Source organism: Eleutherodactylus coqui, chromosome 2 (genome assembly GCF_035609145.1).
Source record: "Eleutherodactylus coqui strain aEleCoq1 chromosome 2, aEleCoq1.hap1, whole genome shotgun sequence".
Taxonomy (NCBI): Eukaryota; Metazoa; Chordata; class Amphibia; order Anura; family Eleutherodactylidae; genus Eleutherodactylus; species Eleutherodactylus coqui.
In genome coordinates, this window is record NC_089838.1 from 98,382,811 (window position 1) to 98,407,745 (window position 24,935).

The 24,935-nt window shown below is 43.2% G+C and overlaps 1 protein-coding gene across 1 annotated transcript in view; it reads right to left on the bottom strand.

Moving 5' to 3' along the window:
• Positions 1 to 5,064: 5,064 nt before the first annotated feature.
• LARS1 (leucyl-tRNA synthetase 1) overlaps positions 5,065 to 24,935 on the bottom strand; it is a 46,181-nt gene continuing 26,310 nt past the window's right edge. The window contains exons 19-32 of the mRNA XM_066591253.1: positions 24,297 to 24,432; positions 23,290 to 23,502; positions 22,066 to 22,123; positions 21,891 to 21,954; positions 21,474 to 21,657; positions 19,982 to 20,072; positions 19,105 to 19,245; positions 16,578 to 16,718; positions 16,325 to 16,435; positions 15,884 to 15,994; positions 11,793 to 11,897; positions 10,955 to 11,050; positions 8,018 to 8,150; positions 5,065 to 5,774 (exon numbers count right to left, since the gene is read on the bottom strand). Coding sequence (XP_066447350.1) covers positions 5,569 to 5,774; positions 8,018 to 8,150; positions 10,955 to 11,050; positions 11,793 to 11,897; positions 15,884 to 15,994; positions 16,325 to 16,435; positions 16,578 to 16,718; positions 19,105 to 19,245; positions 19,982 to 20,072; positions 21,474 to 21,657; positions 21,891 to 21,954; positions 22,066 to 22,123; positions 23,290 to 23,502; positions 24,297 to 24,432 — 1,790 coding nt within the window. The 3' untranslated portion in view covers positions 5,065 to 5,568. The remainder of the gene's footprint in view (positions 5,775 to 8,017; positions 8,151 to 10,954; positions 11,051 to 11,792; positions 11,898 to 15,883; positions 15,995 to 16,324; positions 16,436 to 16,577; positions 16,719 to 19,104; positions 19,246 to 19,981; positions 20,073 to 21,473; positions 21,658 to 21,890; positions 21,955 to 22,065; positions 22,124 to 23,289; positions 23,503 to 24,296; positions 24,433 to 24,935) is intronic.

A 24,935-nucleotide genomic window follows, 5' to 3' on the forward strand; every position in this document is an offset into this window, starting at 1 on the left:
CATATAGCGCCATTGTATAACAGTAGAAAAAGTAAGCTCCCTAGGAAAACCAGGATATAAATTAGATTGGACAGGGTTAAAAATGTTGCTCTACTTGTCTTCTGTATCTCACCGTATACAGACGTCTCTCAGTGTGCAGAATCGTTGGCTACAGGTATCTTTCCATGGCGCAATTATCGCCCAAATAATTGCTGGAAATGGTAAGCTCAGTACTCGGTAGCAGCTTAATGAAATAAAGGGATTAGAGAGCAACTTATTGCTCAGTCAGTGTAATTTTACCTTTAATTTCCCTCTGCTCTCTCCTCTCCTGCACATTCTTATCAGCTAATTTACAACAAAACTTTCTTTCCTGTGGTCATAAATTAACTGAAAAAAAAATCCAGAAGAAAAAAAGATAAGGACTTGTCAGTCAAGCACACTGACAGATTCCCTATTAACCCTTTCCAGTCCGCTGTCTGACATGTAAAGACATTATGATTTAAGGCTGTACAGCTCCGATTTTGGAAGAAGTCCGTCTGGGTTCTCTTACTGTATGTTGCCAGCCTCTCTGCTGTCGGAGCCTATCCAACGTGTCACCTCATGCAGTACTGGCTTTAGCCAGCAGATAGCGCTGTTGTATAACAGCAGAAAAAGAGTAAGCCCCCTAGGAAAACCAGGATACAAATTGGATTGGAAAGGGTTAAGACAGATTGCAGTGTTTATATACGATATGTAGAAGCTGCAGGAGACAAACAGTGCGACATTTTTTATTAAAGGGGTTCTGTCATTAGAAAAAAAATTCAATACTTACCTATTCCTCCCCTGTCAGTCTTCTTACTGCATCTTCTCCTAACTCCTCCAGTCCCCCGGGTCACCTCACCTCCAACCGACTGATTCTTCTTCCAGTGACGAAGCATCCATTCTCGGCATTCTCCTTCCTGCACGGCAATGTACACTACGTCACTAGTGACCTAGCGTTCACAGCCTAGCTGGGAATGCCGAGCTATTGTAGAGACTGCACATTAGCGCTGTCTCTCTGCAGTAGTATATGAACACTCATGGTGAGACAGCGAGCATTCCCGGTAAGGCTATGAACGTTACATCACTAGTGATGTAACCTACATTGACCTGCTGGAAGAAGAATGCAGAGAATGGACGCTCCATAACAAGAAGAGGATCCAGCCGGTTTGCGGTGAGGTGACCCATGGGACTGCAGGAGCCAGGTGAAGATCTTGTAAGAAGAATGACGGGAGGAATAGGTAAGTATTGATTTTTTTTTTGTAATGGCAGAATCCCTTTAAATCCTATTGCAAAATGATTATCAGCCCAAAACACACATAAAAACTTGATGCCCAAGGGTGTCCATAGCCTTTATTATAAAGCACTGTTGTGCAGCCTATGGTAGAACCTGCTACAAAATCCTAAAAATAACCTAGGTGATACAATTTTTTTTCCCAGCGCAGTTAATTTGAATAGATCATTTCTAGAATCAGATATGTCAGTATGTGCTGTGAGAAAGACTGCCACCTGCTGTTCATCTGGAAATCTTCATGCACAGGTTTCAGGCACCCTGAATGTGCTCATGCTGCTGTAAGAGATGATAAACTAATATATTTGGACTGTAGAGCTTAATGGCATTAGAAGGAATTGATTGTCAGGAGTGACGGGAAGTACTAGTTGTCCTAAAGGGTTAACTTCAAGGCTATTGATTCTTTTTCCATGCTGTGCCGATACCTAACCAGCAGCCTGAATACACTTGGATCACATATTTGTAGCAGTGACAGACTCCCTTATATTGTCACATGTAATTTACATTCTCAGGATGCGGACTGTTAAAAACTACAGCCACTGGCTGCATACCCCACCACGTACTCTAGTACGCCTCTGGCTGCTTTTGACCTTGTAGCCTACCAGAGCCTCAGAGCATAGAGAGGATGTGAGGTGGCACGATAACATCACAACGGCGCACTGCCAGTAACGGGTCATGGACCGCAGGCGGGAGAGAAGGAGTCACTTGTCATGGGAATCACAGAAGTGAGTGTCAGTTTTTGTTATTTCTTTTTATGCAAAGGGGCACAATTACCATTGCATAGGGCAACAAAGGTAACATTATTATTTAAGGAGAGAACAAAAAGGATACTATCTACGGCTTCCACAAAGAAGACATTATTATGTATCGTTAGACACGAAGGGGGCACTACTATTATTTGAGGGGATATTACTGTGCGGGGCACAATGGGGTGTGGATGAGCGGGCATTATGATTGTCTGGGGCAGTATGAATGGAGTGTCTGTAGAGGTAGGAAAAAAGTGGGGCGAGTGCTGAAAAAGTGAGGAGCCAAAGAGGTCTCTGCAGAATTTAAACACAGTCAAGTTGTGACTGGAAGAAGGCTGCATGGTGGTCTTGGCCAGATGGAGAAGAAAAGGGAATGTGAACGACTTCAAATCGGAGATTACATCAACTGTGCATCAGTGGATTTAACTGTACTGTAAATCACTTATATGGATTTGAAAAGTGCCAGTGTATGGTGGTAATATTGGTTTTAGTACAGCGTTTCTATTCAGTAACTGCGGTGGTAGTTGTAGTGGTTATGACATCAAACTACATGACCTCAGTGTTTCTCAAACTCCGGTCCTTATGACCATCCCCCCCTAACAGGTCAGGTTTTGAGGACACTCTCAGTATTGTCCAAATTATGTAATTATCATCAGTGTCTAAAGCATCGCAACGGGTGTTCTCTCTATAGCATATTCTCAGATCATAACCTATCGGGGGATTAGAAGGACTGGAGTTTGGGAAACTCTGCATTTATTAACATTGTGATTTACTACTCAAAATTAGCTTTTTCTGGCACAAATTGCACCACATTTACTGGGTATTTTGAGAGCTCTTTGGACATTTTTTTCCAACTTACAAAGAGTGTGTGGCCTAAATTGCACCAAAAATTGTGCCAAATGTTGGAAAATTTCAACAGAATTTTCGGTGCAACTAGATCAACTTATAGCTCAGCTCCAGCATTTCAAGGGTGTTTATCAGAGATGACAACAGATGCTAGCTTTAAAGGGGTTGTCCCGCGAAACAAAGTTGGGGTATACACTTCTGCATGGCCATATTAATGCACTTTGTAATGTACATTGTGCATTAATTATGAGCCATACAGAAGTTATTCACTTACCTGTTCCGTTGCTAGCGTCCTCGTCTCCATGGTGCCGTCTAATTTTCAGCGTCTAATCGCCCGATTAGACGCGCTTGCGCAGTTCGGTCTTCTCTCTTCTGAATGGGGCCGCTCGTGCTGGAGAGCTGCTCCTCGTAGCTCCGCCCCGTCACGTGTGCCGATTCCAGCCAATCAGGAGGCTGGAATCGGCAATGGACCACACAGAAGACCTGCGGTCCACCGAGGGTGAGGATCCCGGCAGCCATCTTCGCAAGGTAAGTAAGAAGTCACCGGAGCGCGGGGATTCGGGTAAGTACTATCCGGGTTTTTTTTTCAACACATGCATCGGGTTTGTCTCGCACCGAACGGGGGGGCTATTGAAAAAAAAAAAAAACCCCGTTTCGGCGCGGGACAACCCCTTTAATGCCCATTTACTCGAGGGTCTGGAAGTGCATATGTTTAAATATAATGCCCAACTTTTCCCAAGCTTTTGCTTATGCACAATATCTGCTGGAAGGGCAGAGAACTCCAGAGAATTAAAGCATGTACGCATTTTAGACATTTACGTCAATGGTTAAATAAAACTTATGATTTTTTTAAAAAGGGGGGGGGGGGGGGGAGGAAAAACCAAGAATGGAAAAAAAACAAACTGTGTCCTTAAGGGGTTGAAGAGAACCTGTTATGTCCTTTAGGCTGACCTCACTGAGGCAGCTAAAGTAGTGACAGAAACCCTAATTCCAGCAGTCTGTCACTTCTGGGGTAAAGTGCTGTGATGCTTCAGAACGTACTCTTTTATACAGGAGCCGGTTGGCAGAGAAGAGTCCTGAAGCAGGGACTGCAGTAATTCCGCTCACCCACTGTGATTAAATGGATTCTATCACCAGGTTGGTGCTGCCCAAACCATGGGTTGCTTGAACCCAGGACAGGTATGTCCATTACGCCTGTGTAGGTGTTATTCCTAAATGCTGCAGGGTTTCAGAACAAACACACTTTGAAGTTTGATTCTGAATGGAGCTCTGAGTCACAGAGGCGGGCCGGCCGTGTAGGCTTTTCCTCACCTTGTATGTAGGCTGATAGTTCTCTCCCCTTTTATGTATAGGGTAAAAAGCTGCCACTCTGCATGATCCGGATGGGGAGAGGCCGGTCCGGCCCACCTCTGACTCGGAATTCTGATCCAAGTCCAACTTCAAAATGGGTTTATTCTGAAATGAGTTTTCTCTGACTGCATGTGTCTGTATAGAGATGTAAGTTATGAGTGGTTGTATTCATAAGCGACAGATCAGTATGTTTCACCACTTTATGTTTCCCTGAGGGAGGTCAGCGTAAAGGATGTGACAGGTTCCCTTCATGCATTTTATCAGTATTCCTTAAATGCAACCCTCCGGGCCTGGAGAAGCAGAAGTGGGCATGCATCAGTAGTCTAAGACACTACATGCTACTCTGACTGAACATGCGGGCATCATTGGTTAATCAAAGCAGGTGTAGTGGCTTTGACTACCTGATGCACACTGTAAATTAGTGTTCTTCATAGTCTGAGAAGCTGGTGTCGCCATCTTTGTTTCTCCAGGTCCAGAGGGTCAGCTTACATGCTGCAGTAAAAAGACGGATGAATAGAGGATTTAGTTTTTCAAAGGCAACATCACTCCCACAATTTTTTTATTGCCCGTAATGCAAAGATTTTATTTTAATGTATAGTAAGACCAAAAATTGTATTTAAAAACGGTCTTCCGTAGCGGTGGTCATCTGACAGAAGATATCCGTATACAAAGCATATGGTTTCTATGGATGAAGATGTGATCCTTTGAGATGTCACTGAATACATTGCAGCAGGGCTGCATCTCACTAACCTCAAACACTGGAACTACACCCAGTAATACAACGTGTAGATGGAAGGGTGAATCAGGGGTGCAGAAAAAGCCAAAACAAAGTGCTTTAATAGAAGAGGTGGCTTTATTTTAAATATTTGTGAGAACCTAAAACGACAATCAAATACAGAAGATGGGAGAAAAGATCTGCAAATAGCTCTAAAATATCCAATAATTGCTGTACAAGAACTAGCAGCGACCGGCCTGTCATTCATGGAACCTAATCGTATCCGTAGGGCTGAAGCTACACGGATGACGCTGCCTCGGCCTCCGATAAAATTGCTGTGTGCCAACAGGTTGAGCACACGATGCTTGTGGACGGCTTTCCTGTACGCAAATCCGTGGTGTGACTTCTATTATGACCATGTAGTAGAGTCTTACCAACAGGATAAGCATGAAGTATACCATGGCTTACCGTGTAGCTAAAGCCCTAAGAGTAGTGGGTTTAAATACTGTACAAATACAGTCCAACCATTTATACTGCGATGATGTGTGAGAAACAAGTACATATAAAACAGGGGTCTACATGTCCTTTCATTCACAGGTTCTTGATGCCACTTGCATAGCTGTTTAATCCACCATATACACCAAGGTATTGCCAATATCTATTTTCAGGCCATTGTCTGCAATGTGTACTTTCTTCTCATTAAGGTCAATGTGGAAGGCAGCTTGCTGAGAGATCACCGTTTTATCAGATTCTTCTTTTCCAAGAACTGGAACTCGTCGGGGTCCCAAAACTGGGTCATCATATCGCATAAGTTTCACCTTTGTAACATCTGTAAAGGATATGGATTTCACCATTATTAATATGAAGATACTCAACCCCACCAAGAGTACCCTGAGCAAGAATCAAAAGTAGTATTTATTCCCATATGTTAATACTTAGTGGGGCTCCTTTGGCCCCAATGACATTGGACCCGCTCTAGTCGTTCCTCATCACGTATAGGTAATAAAACAGCAAACAACCAGATCAACTGTTATTGCTGTCTAAAGGGGGCAACACTGTCTTTTGCACCATCCATTTCACTTACGGAATCCATGGTCAGGCCAAGACACACTTCCAAAGTCTTACGTGAAATGGATTGTGCAAAAGTGTGGTTAGCCCTAAAGAGAAATGGGGAGATGAGACTCCAAGTGATGTTGTTCCACTGCTCAGTGATCCACTTTTTACCAACTGGTCATTGAATCCAGTTTTGTGTTGCACCATCCTGATCGGAAGGTCAGAAAATGGCGCAAACATAAATTGCTGACCCCTTCCTGACAGCTGTGCAGAGAATGTCAGTACCGCCACCCAATTTGTGGCAACTGCAAATATCTATCTTGTTGACATAGGTGAACATTCCGGCAGAACAATTTCAACAGTGGTGGAATCTGAAGCATGACGGATTACTGCGGTTCTGAAAGTCAAAGGAGGTCTAAAACATTACTGCAGTAGATGGGAGTCTTTCATACAAGTGGCCATTTAGTGCGTGTAATCTGCAATCCCTTATATATACTTAGGTCTACAACTACTCTTGCTGCAAACATGTGCGACTGCAACACAGTAGAGGAGATACTGAGGAGAAACAATTCCCTGGGGCTCTCTGCACCCGGTCTAAAGCTATCCTGACCCTCCACTGAGCTTTGCTGGTGCCAGTTTACTGATCATAGGGATGCCAGCAGTCTGATCCTCACTTACGACATATGGCTAGGATACCAGTCACCAGAAAAATATTATATCCGCTGGCATGGTGTAATGGAGTATGACATAAGCAGGCCACCCATAGTTGTACCCAAAAAATGCCATGTAGCATTACCAAACCTTACTTTGTTGTTTGCTCATTCAGTATGGAAATCCACCATCTAGAGTCAAAGAGGTGGCGCCATCGTCCCTTTGAGACAGCGCATCACAGCCGAAACCCAGCCTCTCCTTCTCGCCTCCTTCGCTGTGTACTAATCTTAGTGCTGGCAGTACTGAAGTCTCACGAACGGGTCACGTGCCCCTCTGGTTGCATCTTCCCTGCTCATGCGCAGTAAAGTGAGGTGTATACAGTATTCCAGCAACTCTAAAAGTTCCATCACTGCGCTGGAAGGTGAATATTGCGATACGGCAGCCATGTAATTTTTGCATATACTTTCATCAGCAGAATTGCTTTAGCAAGAGAAGAACAGCCGCATAGAGCTCAAATCCACCAAAATTAAGCAGCTTTAATTGGCAGTCTACCGATAAGACGCAGGATGTTACTTCACTCACATGGCAGTCTACGAGCAGCATTTTGTTTCCATATTTGTAAGCCAAAACTAGGAATGGGTCCAAAACATGAAAGACGTGCAAAGCTTTCCAAAGATTCCATTCCTGGCTTTGACTTATAAATACTTAAGGAAAACACTGACCAGAATAGTGTGAATGAAACCGCAAGTGCAGAAGCAGATAATGCATTATTGAAGACCAGCAGCACAAGAACGCAGATGCTACGATGTGCAGAAGTCTGTTCCCTCTGTGACCATTTCTCTTTAAGGGACTCCCAATACTAAACTTCCTTTTCTGGCTTCTTAATCTATGCCTTGCTGAGTCTGCTCACCCTTACATTGATATTCAGTGTACAGAGTAGATACTGACTTCCATTTTTACTTCTCTCCGCAGCGCACCATTTAATCATGACAAAAGCCTCCCTTGATAGGAGGAGGGCTCCAGCGTAATTGAGAGGCAGCCTTTCTAAAAAGGAATTATACTCTTCTGCCAAAAATTAAACATATTCTGTATGATCTCTGCAAATTACAGGGCTCCTACTTCCCCCAGCACAGGGTTTTGCAGAGCTCTCTTGGGTGTTTGGTCATCATACATAGTAACAAGATGGTTACTGAAAGATGAAGTCTTCAGCCTTTGCAATACTGATCATAAAAACCGTATTCCACTCAGACCGCAATAATTGCTCATTAAAATCATCCTTCCTGACAGTCGTTTGCTCAGATCCTCAGAGACCTGTGAAGAACATTCCCGGCTCATCACTATACTGCCCTCTTCCTGCCTGCACGTTACCTTTGATCCCGCGATCAGTCTTCATTAAGCGTCTTATTACTGAATCTCTGCTGTCTCCTTGCCGGATCTCAATCTGCGTGGAGAAGTGACCATTTGACGGCTGTGGGTTCACCAGGACCACAGACACTCCAGGCTACGAGGAAAAAAAATGACATTAGCAATGTCTCATAATCAGAACTATAGCAATGGTCGTATCTTTAGCTCATCAGAGAGGAATTATATGTGAAATGTAACTTGGAGCTGGTAGAGGACGTCTCCCTCACTCTTTAAAAGGCAGACAGTTTATTCAGTGCTGAATCCAGTACGAATGAGCGCTTATAAACAGACATGCCAAAAGTCACGGGACAGGAGCTTATATCGTATAAGACCCCCTCTAACCGGTGAAGTGCAGCAACTTGACATGGCATCAATTTTACAAGTGAATGGAAGACATCTTGAGGGATGTTGGGCCATGCAGTCTGCATAGCCACCCCATATCCCATAAATGCTCAATGGGGCTCATGTCAGGTGAATATGCAGACCACACCTTATATTAGGAACTCATCTGAGTACTCCTCAATCCAATTCTGCATAACCTGGACCTGATGGCAAGGTGCAATATCTTGCTGGGATATTCCATCGCTGTGGGGCACATGACGTCTATGAAGGGCTGCAAATGGTTATCAACCGGTGAAAAGTAGCGGACATCAGTCAATGACGTGTTTAGACAAATCAGTGTGCCCAAACCATGCCACGAGAATAAACCTCACACCAGTGTGGAACCACCAGACTGCAGAATGCCTTCTTGACAACTGAGGTCTGTGCCACACATGAACCGTCAGTCAGGCAGAAACAATTGGCACCATGACTCATCAGACCACGTCGCCTGTTGCCAGTCCTCTAAGGTCCAGTTAGTAACTTCACGAGTCCCGGTGAGACACTGTGTCCATGCTGTGGAGTAAAAAAAAAGTGGGCCTTCTGCTCCTATATCCCATAGAAGCTCAAGAACACTGCACTGACCTTTGGAATATGCATTCAATGTGGATGTGATTTCTGCCACTCGTACGGTCACACAAACAATTCTAGCCAGTCATGGTCATCAAGCACCCGTGGGCGGCCACGGTATTATCTAATGTGGATGGTAATGTCTTTACTGATGTATTTCCGTGACACTGTGGATCGGGGAATATTAAATGCCTGCACAACTTTGGAAATGGAAAGTCTTATCCATCTGGCATCCACTATCGCGCCTCATTTGATCTCCGATAATTCCCATCGCCTTGCCAGGAGCACGATGGCCAACGATCAACCTCACTTACAAGAGAACAGCTCACAACATCTATAGGCCGCCAACTGAGGTAACACCACCTAATTCCCATACTGCTAGTGCATTCATTTTGGTGTGTTGGTCTACAAGCTGTATTATGAAATATTCTGGATTAGGCCACAGGGGGAAAGTACAAGTAATGTTACCCCGATATCTGCTGCCGGGGCGTTTCCAGATGGTTTCTTCAGTCCCTTCATAAATCTATATTACAGTGATGTATTGTACTATAAACCAGTGCTGGATCATCAGACATTCTGATTTATGGCAGTATTTCACAGTATTCTAACACTCTGATATACAGACAATTCATTTTCATATGGTTACAGCAGTCAGAGCTTATGCTTCACTAATGGTTATAAAAACGGCTTGCTGTGCTGGGTCTAAGTCAGAAGAATTTGTGACATTTGGCAGAACAGGGCAGCGCCCATACTAATGGTCCTTTTACATGGTTTGACTATCGAGTCCGAGAGTGCCTCCGAACGCTCGTTCGCCTGACGGTCAGGCCGTATAAAGGGAACATTGATCAGTCGAGGAACAAGCAAACACTTGTTCGTCGGCTGATCGGTATCACTGCTTAACTGCAAATCTCTCTGTGTAAAAGGGGAGTCATGCAGCTGATCTAGGACAGCTGTATGGGGAGGAATGACCGTGTTACCAATCAGTTGTCCCCATAAAGCAAATAATCTGCCTGTGTACATGGAGGTGATGAGCGCTGACCCTCATGCTCATTGTTGGTCAGTGGTGGTTAGTATGGGCTTACTAAGGGTGGAAATTTTGCAAAGTTCTGCCAGCTCACACAATGGGACTCATCAAGCCAGCCATCATAGTGTAGTAACATTTGCATTGTGTTTTATTAATCGCCTCTGTACAACAGTAATAGGGATACTATGCACAACACAACACATTTCAGGTTATGCACTTCCTATGTTGATCTCTAGAATTAGCAGCAGCAGAATGGAGCAGAGCCTTGCCAGGGACAGTATCAGTGTAATGAATTACTGTAACAGGCACTGTGATGGGGGCGGCAGTGCAACGCAACTGACACTGCTGTGGGGACGACCAGTCTTTCTCTTCACTGTAACATCCAGAGTATACACAGAACTCCTGCCACTGTGCAGCGATGTGATCTTGCAGTAGGAAGTGATCCACCACTCTGTGTCCCAAACTGGCTATCTGGGTATTCTGGGCATTTATTCCCTTGCAGTACAGACGATCTATCCTCAGGATAGGTCAAGAATAGTTGATCTGTGGTGGTCTGCCACTTGGGACCTCCAGTGATCACTGGATCTGAATCCCCGGAATCACTGCAGCTTCTGAGTCAGAAGTGTCATAGAAGGTATAGCTCCCATTTATCTCGATGAGAGATGGAGTGGTCAGCATCCGGCCCGCTGCACTGAGTATGGGGGCTGAGATCAGACCGCACATGCTTGGCCACCAAGCACCCGTGTTCTCTGCAGTTCGAGCCAAAGCAGTGCATTACTAATATGCAGAGTAGAATATTGCACGTCAGCTGAGCAATCTGATTGTATATAATTGAACATGGCTTTGGGAGCACTTGGTTGACACTTCCTAAAAGTACCTGAAAATTGCAAACATTGCTATAAATCACCATTCCTCTCAAATCCCCTTACCTCTGTTCTAAAGACAGAAAACGGTTTCCCAGGGCAACAGTCTTCCTTGATTTTATCATCCGCATCTGAGGCAAACTTGACATCAATCTGATCCAACTAAGGAAAAAAAGAGACAAGTTACATCAACAACTTATCCAAATAAAGACTTCTAACACCACAGAAGGGGCTGCTATTCTTTAATTAAGCTGAAGTGATGGGTCGGACATACCGTCTAGTGTATATCGACAGCTAGGAGATGGAAGGTAAGAAACAGCTGCACAATCCTTCATTTGTTTCATCTTAAGAAACGCTCTCAGAATTAGTCAGCTCCTAAAAGCCTCTTTCCCGTCGGTTGATATTGTGCTGCGGTTCTATATCTGATATGGCTTCAGTCATGCAGAGCGCAGCGGCGGATCGCTGGCCACTAATTACTTGTAAGCTCTTATCAGCTGCTTAAACAGAGGTAAAAATAAATAGCGGCGTGATTGACAAAAGCGGAGATGTGGCTGAAATCTAAAAGAGGGCATCCGTAGTCATCCGTAGCGTGGGACAACTAAGAGGTCTGTAAACATTAACCTTGTGAAAGATAATAAAAGAACATGGTGTACAGGGATGGGAGATACACGCAGAATTAACATTCACTACCAGCTCCTAGCAGCAGGAAAAATAATACATAATTAACCTCTAATCCTTTCATCTTTACTAAAGACCATTCACAATCAGCGCGGCGGGTTCTGTCAACACTTCGGCGTTTAGTAGAGCCGACTTCAGTGGAGTGCTGCGTCAGGCTGGATGGGAATGAATGTCAGATGGCACAGCAGTCATTTACTAAGAGTAATGGGAGTAAAGGCGTACTAACATCAAGGGAGTTGGTGAGATAGACGAGGTTTTCAAGAAGAACGGCTCGTTCATCAAATTCCAGCTCAAGGTCCAGAATACGAGGGCCTTTCTTTTCTAGGTTATCCTGGAGGAAGAAAGAAAAAAAACAGATCACAAATCTAAAATAAGCCGGAGAACTTACTGCAACCAAACCTTACAGGACGCAGAAGAGATATACAAAAGGGGATTCAGAGCAAGCTCTTCTTCCAAATCCCCTGCAGTGTAGTAGGGATCCCCAGATTCCCAAAATGGCGTAAATACTGGACAACCCCATCTGTAGATGCCATAAGGAATGGAGACACATCATCAATCTGAGTACATTGAGTTCAGTATACTGAGTAGCAGTGTAAGGCGGGTATCCATGAGTGAAATAGTAATGACTGACAGATCGAATTGGGTCTGACTTCCAGTATCCTGAGCAACAAGCTGTCCGAAAAGCATTCGGAGCATGTGGGGTCAGTGTGGCCTCTTCCTAGGTGACATCATGTTGTCAGGTTCATTGACATGGCCTTTGTGTGGTTTAGTTCCATTTAAACGTATGGGAATGAGCTGTTATTTCAGGCACCGCTGCTATAAAACGTACAGTGCTGTTTATGGTCGTCAATGACAGGGATGCCATGCTCACTGAAGCCACACAGCCCTTTCACACAGCTAACTGGCAGAGGTGCTGGCCGTTGGCCAGTCAGTTTATTACGGATGGCTCTTTTCTTATTTTTAAACACAAAAATATGGTATTAATGTGTCCATAAAAGTCTGATCTATGCAAATAATGTTATTTATCCTGCATGGTGAACATTGTTAGAAAAATATATACAACACCAAAATTGATCACCCAGTCTCCAGGAAAAATATTATAAAAAGTGATCAAAAAGTCACGTGTTCCCATAAAATGGTATCAATAGAAACTACAGGATGTCCTGTAAAAACCCCAAAAACAAGCTTTTACAGAACCCAATCAATGGGGAAAAAAAAAAAGTTATTGTGGTCAGAAGATGGCGACAGACAGCAAATATATATATTTTATTTTTTATTTCTTTTTTTACATTTTATTTTAAAGTAAAGCAAAGCAAAATAAAAGTTTTTTTTTTGAAAGCCAGGAGGATAAAAATAAAAATGTAAAAAAAAAAATGGCCGTATCCTTAGGGGGTTAAGTACCATTTACACTAATAGATAGCAATTAGTCATGGATTCAGAATACATGCACAGACAACTGTCTGGAAGTGGCATCAAGTTTCACAATAGTGTTAGAGCGCCCTCCTAAAAGAAAATTAACCCCTTAGTGACAAGAGCCAAATTTGGGAAATCTGACATGTGTCACTTTAACATAGAATAACTCCGTAAAGATTTTGCATATCCAAGTCATTCTGACATTGTTTTTTCGTCACATATTGTACTTTATTTAGGTGGTAAAAATAGATAGATAGATAGAAATTAGGTATATTTATTAAAAAGCACCAATATTGGGAAAATTTTGAAAAAAAAAATTATCTTTTTTTCACACTTTCAATTGTAATATCTCAAATATGTGCAAACATACTGTACTAATTTTTGATAAGATATATATTTCCATCTGTTTACTTTATTCTGGATGCGCATTTGAAAAACTTTGTTTTTTGTTTAACCATTTAGGAGACGTACAAATTTAACATTAATTATCAACATTTTGAGGAACACACACCAAGCCAAGACTGCAAAGGCTCATGGGTGACAGAATGATAGATACCCCCACAAATGACTTCTTTTTTAAAAACTACACCCCTTAATGTGTTCACTGAGGGGTGACATGAGTATTTTTACCCCACTGTTTTTTTTCCAGGAATTAATGAAATTTAGAGGAGAAAAAATAAAATTTCATATTTTTGCAAATACGTCATTTTAAAGGCAGTTTTTTTTTCTAAAGTGCACAAGAAAATGAGAATTTACACCCCGAAATGGATCCCCTTGTTTGCTTTCAGCTCAGAAACATAACCATTGTGGCCCTAATCTTATGTCTGGATGCACAACAGGGCCAAAACTGAAAGGAGCAGCCGGAGGCTTTCAGGACAGACATTTTGCTTGAAGGTGTTTTAGGCCGCATTGCCCACTTGTAGAGCCCTTGAGTGGCCAAACGATGGGGAACGCCCACAAATGACCCCATTTTAAAAACGTGACCCCTTAATGAATTCATCTAGGGGTGCATTGTGTATTTTGATCCCACAGTTTTTGAATGAATCTAAGCAAAACAGAAGGGAAAAAAAATACAATTTTTATTTTTTTTGGCAATTGTGTTATTTTAAAAACTGGGGGGGGGGGGTTGTACAGTGTACATATGAATTAAGACTTGCACCCCAAAATGGATACCACTATTTATCCTGTGTTCAGAAACATACCCATTGTGGCCCTAATCTACTTACAGGACACATGGCTAGGCCTATAATGGAGGGAACACCCGTTGGATTTTAGGGCACAACTAAATTCCAGTCCCCATTGCTCACTTGTGCGGGGAAAAAAAAAAAATTGACTTCCTAAAAATAATCCCCCGCCTCCACACCCTTTTTGGCATTCCCTAAATCTTAGATAAAAGTTATAATGTAAACTGTGTGGTATGTCCGAAGACAGGGGTAATTACGGGGGCTGGTTGGGATGGGCACATGGAGCAATAAAACCACCTCCTATGCTTTTTTGGGGGGTATTTCCTGACCGCTGCGGCAGGGATGGGGTGTAGAAAGTGGTGCTCTGTGAGGCTTCGTAATCTTGCGGCTGTCTCACACAGAAGGTGCTCAACAAGCTGTTCCTGGAACTGCAGGAAGATGAACATTCCTGGGGCTTCTTGAAAATTTGTATTATAGTTCGCGATCAGAAGAACGCCGGGCTCACACAGCCGTATGTGCAAACCACTTGCAGAGGCCCGCAGCGAATCCCAGCTGTAAGCCTGGCCGTGGCGCTGTGTATGGCTACATAATGTAGTGCGCATAACTGTGTGCTTACACAGGCAGTCATGTGCAGTACACCTTTTTTTGTTCGTATTTCCCGCACTGTCGCTTAGCGATGATGTGGGTACCTGCTGCCCGTACACAATGCAGTTACTTATGGGCTGTGGGTATATCTGCTACCATGGAGTACAATGGGCTTTATGTTGCGGATATCCGCGGTAAAATAGAACATATTGCATTCAGTTTTCTGCGAGTGGATTACGCAATTCCGACCCGCTAATATGAGCGGGATTGTGTAATCCAGTGCATTTGATTGATCCGCGTATTACTGCAGATCAGACGCATGCGGAATCTGTGATTCCTATCCGCTCATATGAGATCGGCCTAAGATTGCTACCCTTTTATCACGTGACAAGGACCGCTCAAAGAGGCCACCGCTCGCTGCTCCAGACTCTCGGCGACCTTTGGCCGCCGGGAGCAAGGAGATTTTAAATTTCACAGGCTCTTCCCGGCTCCCACGAATGTGTCTGGCATTTTGCCGGTGGTCGTATACACAGAATCCGGGTAAGATCCGTGGAGGAGGATTGCGTTGGGGTTCAAATACAGAGGACTCCAATTAAAAGTTTCATCTCCCCTCACCGATCGCATTTTTTCTTTTTTTTTTTTCTTTTTTTAACATCTCCTGCCTCCTAGCTACCTTCAGGAGACGGGAGCCAGGAGATTTCAAATTTCCCCGTGCTCCGGGCCTTCTGTGCAGGCATCTGACGCCTGGCGTGAATGCAAAGATGATTGGCGCCAGGTCCTGGAGGACCAGATCACTGCAGGACAGCTCGGAGGACAGGGGGTGAGTAATGTCAGCTGCCCTGATGAATCCGATCCATCAGGGCAGCTGAATCTTTAACTTTGGGGGGCTTGGGGGCTTCACGCGGCCCCCGATGACAGCTCCATGGCGTGGGCTACATCCAGTAATCGACAGCATGGAGCTGTCATGTCCACGGTCCATGTGGCTTTAATTCTCAGAGGATGCATGTTTTTACATCCTCTAGGATTCAAGCCCACTTTGCTAGGACATAAAAACACTATGGGGCGGTCACTAAGGGGTTAATATTGGATCTGCAGTTCCCTGCACAAAAATCTCAAGGATGTTGTATTTACTCACCTTGATCATAGCAACAAATGGCATGACTCGCTTCATATATTTCTTCAGCTCAGGTAAACCAGTTAGCTCAGTTGCTATGACTTTATTATCAGGTAGGTGGCCACCATTTGCCTAATGAGATATACACAAGTTCAGTATAATAGCACAATAATAATAACATTTGAAGTCAGTGTCCGCCTATCACTTTAGCCACCAACAGGAGCTTGCTGGCAGAATGCCCCCACCATCCAATATAAGAGTCCCACCGTCACTGTGAACTTGGCAAAAGACTATTATTGGGGAAAGTAACTTCTATGTTGCACTATTGGGCACATACTGTCCTCTTTTTCCAAGAGACAGCAAATCTAAAAGTTGCCCATAGACATTACATACAAAAACTATTAACCATCAGTGGGCCATTTTTTTTTGATGGTCCACACAGAATAAGACCAGATCGTTCACCTCATAATGCTTGCGAAGAGTTGATAAAGTAATGTGTTGCCACGGTGGATAGGTCTTGGCCACGTAGATGGTGCAGTGCGATGGCTTCTGAGGCGGAGTTTTGTCCCCTTTCTAAAAGGAACAGAAAAAAACATGGTGTAAATCTTCTGCTTTCCAGACTGGTTGAAGAACAATACAAAAAGCTGGTGTGAATGTCAAGCCAATAAAATACAGTCTACTCATACCACTTCTACTCCAACAGACATCCACTTACCTTCCCCTTAGCCGGAGCCATGTAATTCTTGAGTCGTAGCCGAAGGTCGTGGGCAGTCTCTGTTAGGTATTGTGAGGAGCGGATCAGGACTTCATCTGCTGGGCCCGCAACTGGCCAAGTAGCGTACATAAGAGAGCCTGGCTGTAGAGAATACAATATATGATGTATAGTGATTAATTAGCTATGGACCAGAAATCAGTGATGATCCCAGCTATATTGAAAAGTGATGGAGAAATCGGCAGCTTTCAAGGTCTTTATTACCTGTTAGATTTTAAAAAGTAGGTATTCTTATTTTAGGTACTTGTATTATATCCGCAAGATAAGCCATACATGTCTCAGAGGTGTCCTTAGAGGCACCTATGCCGAGAATGGAGGTCCCGGGACTATCTTACCACCTGAGGAGGTGATTGCAGTATCCAGGGAGAAAATGAATGCAGAGTTAACACTTGATGCTGGTAGAACCCCTTTATCACCTATTCACAGAACTGGTATTAAAAATTTGATTCAACGCTGAACACTTCCCCCCCCCCCCCCCCCCAGTGAGGTTGATAACAGGAGTGCTGTGTTCCCCCTCTTCTAGTCACTTCGGGGTAAATTCTCCCATTCATGGTAACTTCACCTTGAAAACAGTGGTGCCCGCCGCTTCATTTCAATAGGGCTGAGCTGTTGTACTTGTAATCACATCTGGTCGCTCTTATCAGATCAGCTGCTATCACCAGGGAACTCTGTGGGTGGCCACTTACTGTAGTATTACAGTAAGTCTGCACCAAGTCTGGCAGAATGGAATCTTTGCAGTGGCTCTCGGGGTGGGGGTCTCAATAACATGTCCACCATATGCCTGCTGTATGGCTATTGCTATATTGTCTAGGTGCAACAGTACCTTTAAAAGAGGTTCTATGAAATTACAAAAACATGGCTGCTGACTTCTAGAAACAGTGTCACCCTAATCCTAATCCATAGGACAGTATGTGGTATTAAAGCTCAGTTCCATTCAAGTTAACCAAACAAGAGTGGTGCTGTTTGTGGAAGCAAGCAGCAATATTTTTCTAATATCATAAACTCTTTTATAATTGCTTTTCATTAAAATAGGTGCAACCACCCCGTTTTTACCAATTCAGGTCAATCACTTTAATGACAGCGCCAACGATTACAGAGCACTTTGGCAATTTCCAGCATTGTCACTGAACAGAATGCAGCAGAGGAGTGCCTGCGCAACCTCCGCTACATTCACTCGGGGACTGACCGGACGCCTGTTCTTAGGATTGCTGGTGGTCTGACTGCCACAGCCAAGAAACATTTAATGACATGGCATTTTACATAAAATGTGAAGTGCAGAACTGGACTTACAATTGCTAAAAAAGTACGTAGTAGGTGCACGAGCCAAGGAAAGATGGATATTTCCACAGCACTGCGCCATCCTACATTGCTTCCCCCATCTTAATCCACCACCCAGCCCATGCCCCCACTCTGCTAACAAAATCAGATTAGGTGCCCCTCTAACTCAAACCTCTCATTCCCGCTTGCAAGACTTCTCCAGAGCAGCACCAGTCCTCTGGAATGCACTACCCAAAACTATCCGGGCAATCCCTGACACACACAACTTCAGGCGTGCTCTAAAAATGTGCCTCTTTAGGGAGGTGTACCATATCTCCTAAACCAGACCCCTCTTTACTCCACCTAATACCATGCTCTCTGCCCTCTCTGCAATCCCTGCTAGCCGTAACCAACCACCCCTGCAGTCACAGCGATTCAGCCAGTATATGGCCCAACTTGACTCTTGTCAACCCACACTCACCATACCGTACATATCTGCAGCCCCTTTACCTTCTGTATCACCTCATTATCTGTAGTATGTAACCTTGTTGGAGCAGGGCCCTCACCCCTATTGTCTCCATCAATTGATTACTAGATGTAACTGTGGTTCCGTTTCTATTCCCCCCACCCCCGTTCTTGCTGCAGAATAGGTTGGCGCCATATAAATAAAGATTATCATCATCATTATTAGATATCTCTCTCTTATATCTCTCTTTGGCCCACACACATACCATGTACATATAGAGGCAGTGTATTGTACTTTAAAGTGAGGCGCAGGTAGATTCATTTCGCAATATGTTATATATATGGAAGCATAGACATTATGTCATCAGATGCAAGTCAAACAGAACAGCACTATCTCCTGCTCAGATGGAAATTGCAGACATTTGCTACAATTTACAGCAAAGCTTTATGAAGGCATCTGGCGCTCTGAGAATTTCTATACAACCTTATTTCCATTTCCAAACAAAGTGCCCTTATGTGCGGCTGAAAAGAGGAAATCACTTGTTACATGGAGGAAAACGTGTTACTCAGCACCAAAATCTCTCCCTCGTTGGAAAATTGAGTAATATAACTGTAGCCCTACATATTAGCGGACGTCTGTAAACTGCAGGCTTCTTCAATAGTTATTTGGCAGAGCAGCTGCATTGACCAATGTGCTTACAACTATTTAATAAAGACATTTCTGCCTGCAGGATAAGACAGGACATACCTTCCCCAGTAGTGACCACACGTATTCACACAGGTGAGGACAGATGGGAGCCAGCAGCAAGGTCTGGGTCTCAATAAAGCGGAAAACTAGGCCTTGGTGCATGCCTTCAATTGCTAGTTCTCTGTATTTATCCTTTGCGGCCTGCAAGACAAAAGTACAAGGGTGAAATATGCTTTATTTCAAGTTTTGGCACCAATATGGACAATGTGGGTGCAATACTTGCAAAGGAATGGCTCCCAAAGTATTCTAGCCTAGACTCAACATCAGCTGTCTATAGTTTCATTCATAGGTCTGGAAGCCATAGAGGTTTTCATTTAATTACTCAAGGCAATTACATTGCACAGCGCTGCAGACTGTTGCCAGCTCTGCACCAAAATCCCATATATAATCAAAAAGTTGTCAGAATCTGCCAACTTCAGTGGGACTGGAGGGGGCAAGGGAGTCTACCAACTTTCCCCCAACCAAGTATCTCAGAGAAGATGGGGATAGGGCATGTTGATTTTCAACACTGGATCCTTTTTTCACCTTGCAGATACTCTAAACCAGAGTTGTCAGACAACGGCTTACTGCCCTCTACCAAGGAAGAGACATGAACGCTCAGCCAAACCAAGCATTCATATGTATGGGGGAGCCAGGAAAATGATCTGTCAGCTATGATGTATGGGTAGCTTTAGTTCCAGTCATGCCACAATCCGGTATACAACCTGCAGCAATTGAAGACATTAGCTTCCCAGACACATGTGCTAGCGTCTATGTATAGGATAATATATAGTGCTGGGAGCGCAGAATACTGTACATGCACAAGAGCAGCAAAGAGACCTAGATGGGGAAGCAATGTACATTCTGTCTCACACCCAAATACATCTCAAAACCTCACCTGGAACTCAAAGAATCCCGTTTTTAAAACTTCTTTGAACATCATTTTTTCATAATTCTGTTCAGTTTTCAGGATTCCTGCATTCATCTCACTGGAAATAAGTGGTCCGGGTTAGTCAGAAAGGCAAAAGGATAATATAGTAAGAGAACCTGCGACTAGTACTCTCAGTATGGTAAAATATGATTTTAGTATTGCTCTTGGATATATGGACCGCCAAACGCATAACATTAACTTGAAAGTCTACAGCTGACCATCAGTACATTAACCTGCTGAAGGCCAGATCTTTCCCAACCTTTCTTTTTCGTTTTTGTTCCCCTCTTTTCAAGTGCTGCAACTTTTTACATTTTTTCTATCAACATGGCTGTATGAGGGCTTGTGTTTTGCGGCAGGAGTTATATTTTTTTAAGAGTTCTGTTTAACATACCATATAATGTATTGAATACTTAATCATTTAAGGTGGGGAGAAAAAAAAAGCAATTGCGCCATTGTTTTGTTCAAGGCTTTGTTTTTACGGTGTGCACAGTGCAGCAAAACTGACATGTTAACTTTATCCTGCAGGTCAGTACGAGTGTAGAGATACCAAGTTTGTTCAGCTTTTTAAATCTATTACTACTTCTAAAAAATAAAAACCTTCTAAAAAAATATTGCTTCTGTCGTCATATTCTGAGGCCCGTAACTTTTTTAGCTTTCCCTCAATGTGCGAAACGGTTTAGTTTTTTTCTGCGGGTGACTTGTAGTTCTTATTTGCACCATTCTGTGGTATATACACATTTTTTAGAACAAATAATGTATTTGAATAGTCTGGGCTTTTATGGATGCAGCAATACCAATTTTTTTTTACTACATAAGAAATGAGAGGTGTTACTTATAATTTAACTTTTTTATTTTATTCAATCTATTTTTTCCTTTTACTTTCATCCTCATAGAGGACTTAAACTTATAATAATTTAATTGTTTCTACAATATACTGCAATACTTCTGTATTGCAGTGTATTGTATTTTTAATGATCGTTTATTAGCTCTGCCTGTGGCACAGCTTAATTAAGTGCAATACATGGCAGCCCTGGGAGCCTTCCCTAGGCTCAGGGCTGCCTAGTAAACCCATCGACACCCTACTATTGTATTGTAGGGTGCCAACATGGCATCCAAGAGCCCCTCTCCCTCCGACTGGCTTCTCAGATGCTTTGTCAACTTTGACAGTGGCATCTAAACAGCTAATTCTGATCGTTGTGGTTGCAGGCGAGTGTCAGCTGTCAGAATCAGCTGACAACTGCTTCATATACCACCTGCTGAATATATGTTGGGAGGTCCTTAGTGGGTTAACTTAAATATTCAACTAATCAACAGAGAGACCATTTCTTTTTCCCCCCAAAGTACCCATGGATTAACCCATTCATGGGGCAGAACTGTTCTAAATACAAATATATGGTTGATATGATGTATAACATTTTTTAAAGACCATTATTAAAGAAAAATCATCTAGAAAAAGTACCTTTCGAATACCCGGTCATTATATGTATAGTTGTTGCCACTTCTTAGGTTGTCAAAGTTGGCCAGCATTTCTTTAACCCATTCAACCCAGGTGTACAAACGAAGAATGCCTGCGTCAGCCATGGCTTCCACAAAGTTGGCATCTTCCACTGTATCACCAGCATCAGCCAGGGCAAGCCTCATGCCTAATAAAAAGTAGGGAAATATTAGAGATTAATCTACACTTTAAACTTATTCCCCTCGCTAGTAAACTCCTTTGGCATGACTCAGATTTTGGTTACAGAATTTAACAAGTTACAATGGGAGGAGTCCAGCTAGCTCCACCCCTTCAGTTATGTCACTCGCCTTCATTTATCAGCATGCAAATAACTAGTATAAACTATAAGCTATACTTTTAAAGAGATTAAAACACACTGACCGTCTGCCGAGAACTTGCCAATAGCCTCACTCAATGTAAGGAAGTTTCCAGTTGACTTGGACATCTGGATGAACAGAGACATAGAAATATTGGACACAAATTTAAAGCCCACAACTGAAGAGCTCTTCATAACGACAAGAAGTGAAGAGAAGAGCACAACTGTATACCACTATACCTTTTCGGAATTCAGCAGCAGGTGTCCGTTGGCCCTGGCAGCCACTGGCCATTTTCCACTAATGTAAAAATAGAGAAAAAAAATTCAATGTCATAGCATTCATTTCACATAAAAATTATTTTTTCCCAAATGTGTCGAAATAAATTCTATTATCATCTGTGGGAAGTTACATGGCTGTACACCAACAGCCAAATGCTTGTTCGGCCAAGCATGCGTGAGTTATAGGGAAGAGAGGATTAAGCCACTGTCAGACACTTCTGGTGGAAGGTTATATCGCTGGAGATCGAAAGGATAGGGAATGCTGAAATCTAGCATGCCTGACCCTTCTCTTCTGCCATAGGGGCAGAATCGGGACACCCCACAACTCAGATGATCTGGGTGGTCGGCCAACATTCAGCTGATCTACAGAAAGGTAAAAAATGTAAAAGCCATCTGGATTTAGCACCTTATTATATTTTTTACAGTGTGCGTGTGTATATACAGCCTTACTGTAGATAAAACGTTCTTCAGCCCAAGTGCTCATACACACCGCCGTACAGGCCTCATGTGATGCCAAGAGTACGTATAGGCATTTTATTATGTTGGGTTAAAGCTTTCAACTATTGTTGACCATTATTTGTACATTCGGATGCGACTGAACGGATAAATCATCATCATCATCATCAGTAGTGAATACTGCACTTCCCCGACTATGAGTAAAGCCTGGTTTAGAAAAAACTATTATCGCTCAAAAGAGGTCTTTTGAGCAACAATCGTTGTGTGCCTTTAAGTGCAAGGTGATAGCTCAAACGTTGAGCGATCACTTTGCGCTCCGAACAGGGGATGCAGAAGACAAGCGGGGCCGCTTGTCTTCTGCATCCGGCTGTTCTACAGCTGAGTGCTCCGAGCGGGGGATGCAGAACACAGCTGGACAGTATCAATAGTATCAGCTGTACCCCGCTGTGAATTCCTAATAAGGCTCATCGTTGTCTTTCAGCACGCTGAAAGGGAACCATCAGCGATTTCTTAACAAAAACTGCACAATGTCAGTGTAGTTATACACAACGATTATCGCTCAAAAGACGGTTTTGAGTGATTTTTGAGTGAAAATCGTTGTGTCTAAATCAGCCTTAACCATGAAAACACTATAAAATGTTAACATGATCATTCATGGAAGCAAAAGTCAAACAATCCCAATACAGCATAAACCACTGTTCCAAAGAAATAATCAGGCCACTGACTCACCTATCTTCAGGCCACATGGCCACATGGTTGTATAGGTAATAAGACAAGTGATTTGGGACAAGATCTTTTCCAGATGCTCTCAGATCAACTGGATACCAAAACTCAAATTCCTTCTTTAATTTCTCCAGTTTCTCTTTAGGGATGGTGGTTTTTGGAAACGGTGCCTTCTTGAAGAATATGTAGTCCCACACTTCCTTGGTCATCTGTTCTGGCCTTTGTATTAAAAAAGTACAAAGTCAGCCCAAAAGTGGCAAAGCGTTTTAAGAGAAAAAAAAACATTAAATGAATTTTTAGCAAAGAGGTTGTCGGAGTTAATCGAAACATTGGGGAGAGGACAGGATGTAGTTAAAGGGGGGGGGGGCAGCTACACTCACCACTCCATTTCTCCACCGTTCAAGCACCACAGTGCCCATCCTTCTCTGCCAGTCTCGGTTTATTTGGCCGAATCAGTGACGTTCCATATACATACAGCCACTGCGCGCAATCACAGAGCTCAGCGGTATACAGCTGGAGACTGCGAAGATCAGTGACTGTCTGCAGTGGTCATGTAAGAAGTCACGTCACTGATGAAGTTTGTAAACCAAGAATGGCAGCGAGGATTGAAGTTACCATGTTGGACCGCTGGGATATCTGAATAGGAAGTATAGCTTAGTTTGATATTGTTTACCATTTCCTGCCCTCTGCTCAATTTTTTGAGAACTCCGACAACCCCTGTAACTAATACTAGAGTATTGGGTCCATGTTCTGTCCGCGGTAATTCACATAAGCACACGGACACATTATAGCCTATGAGGCATGCACAATGCCGTTTTTCAGTCCAAGTGTAAAAGCTCATGGCATGTCCTATTCTTGTCAATATCACAGACGAGAATCAGGACATACAAATGCATATCAATGTGTGGGCCGCCCATAGATCAAACAGACAGGTGCCCTATACGATTTGGCACAACTTGGACATGCGGCAAGTGTATCAGAGGCCTAAGAAAAATAAACTAAGAGTACTTTACCTTATACCTATAGGAGCGTTTGCGGTTCCATTAAGATTCCCCTGGAGAAAATGACAAACTGTATAGTATGCCATGTAAATTGTAGAGTCAGATAGAGACTCAATTAACCATTGCTCATCCCAAGGCAAGCGAGACCCTAAAACAAAAAACATAAGACAGAGAATTACCCAAGTACATCCAACAGTTCTGTAACAAGCACCTTGTAAAGCTAATGTACCTAATTAAACTATATGACAAATATAAAACTGTACGCATGTTGCTTTATTTTGCACAGATTCTGCTTTATGGGGCCCTGTCTGGCAGAGTATTAAGGCAGCAGAATGCAGTCCTAAGCTCTCGCTCACGACCTGAAGGTTGTGGGCTCAATACCCGCATGGTTCAGTTAGCCGGTTCAAGGTTGACTCAGCCTTCCATCCTTCCGAGGTCGGTAAAATGAGTACTGAGCTTGCTGGGGGTAGGGGTAATAAGTAAGTTACCTGAAAGCGCTGTGGAATAAGTTAGCGCTATATAAATAACCCTTTCATGCAGTCTAAAGTTACATCCACAATTCTTCTGGTTGTTAACAGAAACATTATACATACTACACAGTGTAATACACAGATCTTTACATCCTAGCCAAGCAAATACAATGGGACAATT